Raw genomic sequence first — 8,583 nt, forward strand, 5'->3', positions numbered from 1 at the left:
GAGGACATTGAAAAGGAATATGAATTAAGATAATACTGAATGTCTATTAAATATAAGACATTTAAATTCTAAAAATTAAACTTCAAGATTTGAAAACATATTTTTATATTTTATTAATTTTAATCTTAAAACTTAATGTAAGACCTAACTCTTTTTACTATATTATAAGTTATCATTCCATTATAGTGTGGTAGGCATAACTATTACATGATTTCATATATATATATGGAAGTTTAAAAAAAATAGATTACATATATAAATGATTGTGTATATTTTTTAAAAATAGATTATATATATGAGAGTTATATATATAGATGGTTGTGTATAGTTTAGAATGAATTTTTTTAATTAAATACATTCATTTGTGAGTTTGTTTTTTTATCTTTTTCATTTAATATTAAACCCAAAAAGAGCAAACAAAAATCTCCACATAAATTTCCAGTTAAATTATTAGACCCATAAGCTAAAACGAGGAAACGACACATTTGTGCCATGTCGTTGGAGGAGATGCGGCAGTGGACGTTGAAGTTCAAGCTTAAGCTTAAGTTTAAGGGTGAGCACTTTCAACATAGGAGAAAGAGGTTGCTCTCGCCGTGCTGCCTTCAGAATCCGCAGAGCCGAGGCTTTCCTTAATTTCCCCTTGGCTCTTGCTTCAAACTCTGAAAATGAATTGGCCATGGCTTATATGGCGCACAAGCAAAAGAGAGGAAAAGACAGAGTGCATCATGTCTTTAAAAGACATGCATGAGCAAAACTATTATATTATATTTTAAATAATTGATTTGAGAAATATCTACACCAGTATTTAACGATAGTTTAAATAATTGCATTGAAATGTATCTGAGAAAAATCTAGGTGAATAGCAGGCATATAATATACCAAATAGATGTTTTGGTTTTATTTTTCAATATATGATATGATTTCTAAGATGTTGATGATGAGTAATATAATATTTTATTCATAATTTTAATTTTAACTTTTTTCCTTATATAAGTGGAATTTTTTCATGATATGACAAAGCAAGAACCTGTTTTCTCATTTCCTTTGGTACGTCTTCCCCAACTTTGCACCACATTGTAAATGGCCCCAGGTTGAGTAGCATTGCTTAGGCTATTTTTCTTTGGATTAATCAAGATTATGGGTCAGGGGTCACTCCCCAGAACACTCTCAAGCATGGTCCTCCAACTATACAAGACCTAGTCAACGTTCAACCTTTATCTAACTTGCTCTCGTCAGGTTTCCTTCGGCTCCACAAGCTTCACTCTCCAACTATCACACACTCCTTGCCTTAGTCCTACCTCCATGTGACTCTACCTTAGTGCTTATTTCAATGGCCCTAGTCTTGATAACAAAACAACACTTATGAGGAAAAGATCGGAGGGATGGTGCCATGCTGCTCTGCCCAACACTTCATTGTTACCTCAAAAATTCCTCGGTGGACGGTGGTGATGATGGAAATTGATAGATTGGTTCTAATCTATTTGGGCCATTATTTTATGGGGCCACTAACTTCTTTTCTAGCACTCACAACGACTCTCATAACTCTCTTCACCACATGTATTTATCTGTGTTGTATCTTAGATCATCCTCAATGAAATGACTTATTGATGGTCTGACAGATGTTAGTGTGGCATCATATTAGGTCTCAGCCTCCTTGTTGGTCCCTTAATGATCCTTCACTACACACCTTCCCCACAATCCCGATGGGTGATATAATAAGTGACATGAAACCTTTTGTATCATGAATTCGTTAGTTGACATGATCGCTTTCCGCCAGTCGCTACTCCTCAACTCACCAACACTTCTGATTCAGTGGTAGAGCTATGATCGATATGAAATGAATGGGAAACTATTTGTTTGTCAAGCCCATATCACATGCTTGGTGTACCTTCCCAAATCACATATTTAGTTAGTGATGGTATCCAGTTTGTGATGTTTTTTATTTAGAATTATATCATAACAACAAACTTAAACTTTTCCTTCCCTCTTACTCTTATGGAATCTTATCAATTTAACTCTAACATATCCTTCTTACTATTTTGTTCATATTTTTCTTTTTCCTTCAAACTATTAGAGTCTCATTCTCCATCCAATTGTCTTTTCTAGAACTCTTCAATTTTTATTATAAATTCTTGGATTTCTTAATTCACACTTGACCCTTTCCCTCCTCTTTCGCTACATGCAAGTCTTACTCTACGGATTCTCCCAATTATAGGGACTTTTGCCTTTGCAATTCAATATTAATGTTAATTATAAAATTCATCTTCCTAAAGATTCAAATTTGTTAGAAAACCAAAAATTATGTGACATAATAAGTTATTAACCTAACTCAAACTCCGAGAATACAAAATTTGTAGCAAAAAGAAAATTACACTAAAATATTAGACAAAAAATAACACAATATTTGAGCCACAATGTCCTACTCAACCATCATATTGAATTAGGATTACAATTAGAATACATCAAATATTTTCACTTAAAGTTCCATGAGCATTGTCAACCTCCCAAAATATTACTTGATCTTTCTACAAATAAAAAAGATATAATATTGTTCTTTTCTTTAACTTCTTACATAATTGAAATTTATCAATCACATTAATATTCTTTTATGTGGATTCATTTTTTTACCAATATCTTAGTATGCTCATTTATGAAGGGATTTTTTAAATTGTGAAAAATACTTCTTCTCACATAATTATAATTTATCAACTTTATAAACACTCTAACTTCATATTTCACCTTGTTGACTGATATCTTCTTATGTTCATTCATGAAGTGGTTTGAAAAATGTGAAAAATAAAACCAATATATTGTAGGCATTGGGTGGAGATATAAGGTACCAAGGGTATATAAGTTATTGTGGGTATTATCAAAGATATCTACTGAAACTAAGTATTCTTTTTATTGGAAATATGTATCAAGAGGAGGGTTTAATAAATAAAAATTAGAAGGTATATATCAATATCTAGTGAAATTAAAGGTATTCACTAATATTTCATGAATGAAAGTATCATGCCACAACTTCGCTTAGTAAAGAAAATGTAGACTATATTTCCTTCATACTCCTTAACCTCTTGCATAAAATCACTCAAATGGATGAAACAATTTGTTTTACCCTTCTCACCATATTGTTAATATTTACCTAACTTCTTTCTAATATAATTGTTTTTTTGTTTTCCTTATAACTTATACAAATCACTTCCAATCACTTCCGAAATATTCCTTTTAAAAGAAACTTCAATTAATACCCACTAATCTCAATACTGGTACAAATCACTTCAATTAATCCCCACCAAAAGGTAGTCAAATTTATTTCTCGTTTGGCCTAATCTTCATCTTTGTTCACTAACATAAAAATATAAGCTTTGTCTTTTTCTCATTCCAATCACATTCCAACAAATTTACAATCATCAAAGTATATCATTTGTTTTTTTGGGTTCAGTCCATTTTTTATGTGTATATTCCTTTTATTTCCAATATATCACTCCATAACGCGTTCCATATTCTATATTCCGTGTGTATGTTTCTCTTCACCAAACCTTATGAAACTTCTATAACCTAGATCATGCCACTAACCATGAATAGAAAAGGGTTCAAGAGTTATAAAAATCCTGAGTACACTTTGGAGCTATGGAGTCATAAAAGCTCCTTGTAGGATGCTATGATAGTTGGAGAGCATAGCTTGATCGGTTAGGGCGCCAAAGACCTAATGTTTACCATACTCCACGTATGTGGTAGATTACTCGAGCCATTGGGATTAAACAATGATGAGGACTTTCTCTATTTTATGACTAACTCAAAGATTGTGACGTGATTGACTTGATCCTTCAGTAAGGTGACGATTCCTCGTTCCACACGACTAATTGACCTATCATTAGTAGCCGACCCGATTTGACACAAGCTTGATTGCGGGAAATGTTTTCTGCCAACCTATCCTTCAACGTCATAAGCCTGCTATTTATATATTTTTTTGGCTATGAGGCCATGTGAGCCAATTTTATGACCCGACAAATCTAAAGAAACTATGGCCGGACAAGGTACAGAAGGATGATGTTGAAATACCGAGGTCGTTTCGCTATCGACCATGACATCATTGTGATTCCATTGGTATTTGCTATGGCCCAATTCCTTGGACCTCATTTAAATATGTGAACGACTTGTTTTCATCGGTTAGCGTGTTAGATAACTCTTGCAACGATAAACATTCAATGGGACCCATTTTTATTTTTAAAAAAATAAGGGTTGAATTTTATTAGGGTATATCCCCATCAATGGAGTTGTTATACACTAGCTTATTTCAAAAATTTCAAGGTTTTAATTTGTTTATTTACATTCAGTAAATGGAGCTGTTACACACTCGCTTATATTTGAATACTAGTTAGGGCAATTTGAAGAAGATATATGATTTTGAGACCATAACTTTAAAGTAAAATAGATGCGAAAATGTATTATCATGGAGAGTGATTTAATGAAGGTGACGGTCCTTTACCATGTGTAGATTAAAAGAGAAGCAATTAGAAAATAGTAAGCATTACGAGGTAAAGAATTGGTAAGCATTATTTATGTCTTTCTCTATATGAATAGTCAACATTATGCACGTTATGCACTATGTAGTAAAGTATTGGTATTTATTATTTACTCTTCTTTATTTTATGCAAATTTAAAGAGTACGCATAGAAGAAATGGTAAGCACCATGCACTAAGTGATAAATGATTAAGTGATAAATGATTGGTATATATTATATAAAGAATTTAGAATTAATAAATGTTCATGTTTTAAGTATTTTAGTATAATAATTAGGGGAATTTATTATTTTTATTACAAATTTTCATGAATTTATTTAGATGGTAAATTTTCTTATTTAAAAAATATAAAATAAAAATATTATATACTAATATTAATTGTAATTTTTTTGTATTTTATGTTGATTCAAGTTTTAGTATCCAATAAACATGAAATAAAGTTAACTATTAACTTTATATTAATTAAACACATTAATCTTTAACTTTAAACATTTCTTATATAAAATTAACTATTAAGTTTACTTCATATTAATTAAACACACTAATCTTTAACTTTAAACAATTTCTATAATTATACTAAACAAAAATAACACATTTTTATTTTGATTAAAAAATCTTTATTCCTCAAATCTATTAAAATTTTGGCTTCAAAATCAACTATTTAACTTTACTCCATATTAATTAAATATAATAAATTTATAATAACCCTAACAATGCCCTACCAATGCTAGATATATCTTCTGGGATAGCCCATATGCAAAGCTAGTGATGGCATGAGTTGATTTTAATTTAAAAATAAAAAAATAATATATATGAATACCTCGTATGTAAAATTACAAATAAATTTTATTAATTAGAGAAATGAGTAACTTAGTATGTTTTTGGAGATTTTCTATTAATATATATAGTTCAAGATAACTTTTAGTGTGAGAGTATTAAGCTGAAATATGTTTTATAATTCATATAAAAATATTTTAAAAAATTTTGGACATTATCTAAATTAATATTGTTGGTTTCATACTTGATTATAACTATTAAGAGTTTAGTATGTTCCTTCTAGAATATTAATGTGGTTGATATAGTCCAACGCTTCATAAATATAATAACAACAAAACTCCAACGAAAAATTATTGTAACACATAGAATTACTTACCAATAGGAAAATTTACATGATTAACCATGTATAAAAAGGTTATGGGTCTATTTTAACTCGAGGAAAAAAAGAAATTACACATATTATTGTAAAATGGACCATTTTGTTAAATACAATCTGCTTATATGTAAATGAATGTTATAAATAATAAATGTAAAATGGACCATTTTGTTAAATACAATCTGCTTATATGTAAATGAATGTTATAAATAATAAAAAGGAACTTATCACGGGGGAAATTACTAGAATTGACACGGATCTATTTTTTTTTTATTTTTTAAAAGTGATGAACCATTTTGTCGAATATTTTGTTATATAGAATTAATGTTATAAATAATAACAAGAAACTTATAATGGAGTAACTTATTAGAATTAGAATAATATCAAATTCCTAGGAAATTGGTGGGTTGGAGTAAAAGTCTATAAGCATATGCTGAGAATATTCCCTTGATAATCAATTAAAAAATAAATAAAAATCAACAAATCTTCATCCACCCAATAAAACCTAACAACACCCAATAAAACCTAACAAGTTGTATAACACACTACTAAGCATTCAGATGAAACATTTGATGAGCATATTCTCTTGTTAATGTCAATTAAAAAAATAAAAAAAAATCAACAAATCTGCATCCACGTTTAAATTGATATGAAAATTCCTTAATGTATGCTACTACAATGAAATGAAAGAACTCGCGTAGGTTAATTTTAATTTAATTGACTGGGAGGATAATTTTAATTTACAAATTAATTATATTTTTTTAAATCCATGCATGTAGTATTACAGTATTTAGATGAAGTATGTGATTAGATTTCCACATGTATAGCGGCACTCGGGGAAGTCATAAATGCATTTTAGTTTTAAAAATAAGCCGTTATTTATTAAATTCATCACACATAAATAACCATTCATCATATTCCTCATAAAAAGTCAAACGGTGAGATTGGCTTTGTCCATATCTTAGCTCTAAATAATCATACAAGATTAAAGCAAACCAACGACTCGCAACCTGAACTGCCTACCGAAATATCTGAAAAGAGCACAATTTCCAAACTTTCAAATCCCTGCACAATTTCTGTTTGATGCACTTCATTCCCAAGCCTCCTGTAATGCTATGCATGACCTCAAATAAAACCTCGATTTTCTGTGTATCGCCTCTCGGGTCTATCCCTTGCTAGGTCGATCACCTGGGCGCGCAAGTCGTATGAATTCTTCGGAAGGTATGCAGAAGAAAGAAAATCAGTGACTGTATGATTATGAATTCCAGTATAGGTCGTCAGAACGTATTCAGGATCATCCGGACAGCGCTCAACTTGCTTCTTCACCGGGCATCCCTTTCTTCGACATCTGAAATAATATCTGCTGATTTATTCAGCAATAGCAGCGATTATAAACCTACTTTGTAAGTAGTATGCACAAGTGGAAGCTGCATACAGGCAATATAAGCATCCCCGTGCGGGTACAAGAAGTAATGGGTAGAGCACTTGAGAGAAAATACCTGGCATGAATTCTATCCCTGATTCGCTTCTGACCATATTTCCTCCATTCGTATCCGTCATCAATAATATTCTCAGCGCTCTCTGTTCTCACACAGATAACTTTTTCTTCTTTACCAAGATCCTGACCATCTCTGAAGATAGTTGATCCATCAGCGCTATCCATTAATGGTATATGCACACCACAGAAAACCGTAACCCAGTAGAACTTGACCTCCTAAACTAGCCAAAATGGATACGTTTAAATAGCAAGATTCCCAGCAAATTGGAAAATATTTTATTGAATATTTTAGTGAAAGTGTGTTGGAAGAATCGACTACAGCACGTTGTTACTTGGATGGGTTTTTCCTGTGACGAAATGCCAGCATAGAGGTCCGTCACCATTCTTGGCTTGATTCCATTTGTCTTATATAGTAATATTGGACGAGAACCCTAGTTCAGAGTAGGTCGTTTGGCCCCCCCGCCCCCCCCCCCGCCGGGGAACGTTGTTACTTGGGTGGGTTTTTCCTGTGACGAAGATGCCAGCACAGAGGTCCGTCACCATTCTTGGCTTGATTCCATTTATCTTATATAGTAATATTGGACCAGAACCCTAGTTCAGAGTAGGTCGTTTGACCCCGCCGCCCCCCCCCCCCAACCCGCCGGGGAAAAAAATCCTAACCCTAAACAGAGTCGTCATTTTTTACGGTTGATCCTTCAACAACGTCAACATTAACGCCACTTGTTTCCTGCTTCTTCCAGCTTATTACGCCGTGTCTCTGACATCAATACTTTACTTATGCGACCTGAAAGAAAAGGAGTTTTTTTTAATACCTTGAATACTTCGGCGTATGTTCAGATGTTCAGCTGGAATCACAGCTCACATTCTTGGTATACGAAACGGAGTTGTTGTGCTATTTTTTGGATTGTCTAGTGTTAGAATGAAATTTTGATTTGTTTTATTTCAACATCGTACTTAGGGTTAAGTGGTTACTATGAAACTGATTCTATAGTGATTAGCGCAACTAGTTTTTCAACTGTATATATAGATTCAACACTCTAAAAATTGCTAAAACACTTAAATTATACAAAAATTAATTTTGTAATTTCAATAAATTCTTATCAAATTTAAAAAAAAATAAACAAAAAAACTCACCAAAAATTATAATAAAAACCACTCAATATCCAATATTTTATATTTTCTTTTCAAAACTGAACTTGGATAAATATGGAAACGAATATTTATCCCCTTCGAAAAGTCTTCTTATTTTAAAAGCTTAAAGAGAGTTGGAAGTGTATTTTAAGCGATCTGTCCCACGTCAACAGCGTTCAAAGTCTTCGCTTGCTTTTTAAGTAGCAAGGATCTAATGATCATAAATCACATCACTTTAAAAAAAAATATTTTTTAATAAAAAAATTTAATTCTTAAT

General features: G+C 31.6%; 1 protein-coding gene across 1 annotated transcript; it reads right to left on the bottom strand.

Annotated features, from left to right (window-relative positions):
- Positions 1–6,621: 6,621 nt before the first annotated feature.
- On the bottom strand, positions 6,622–7,371 carry LOC149254185 (putative WRKY transcription factor 43). Its single transcript, XM_089457001.1, has 2 exons — positions 7,177–7,371; positions 6,622–7,037 (listed from the first exon to the last, which is right to left on the bottom strand). Exons 1-2 carry the CDS (start codon positions 7,338–7,340, stop codon positions 6,803–6,805), a joined length of 399 nt encoding a protein of 132 aa, XP_089313127.1. The 5' UTR covers positions 7,341–7,371; the 3' UTR covers positions 6,622–6,802.
- Positions 7,372–8,583: the final 1,212 nt, after the last annotated feature.

Source organism: Pinus tabuliformis, chromosome 7 (genome assembly GCF_031772625.1).
Source record: "Pinus tabuliformis cultivar Carrire ecotype Pingquan chromosome 7, CPIR1, whole genome shotgun sequence".
In the NCBI taxonomy this organism is placed as follows: domain Eukaryota; kingdom Viridiplantae; phylum Streptophyta; class Pinopsida; order Pinales; family Pinaceae; genus Pinus; species Pinus tabuliformis.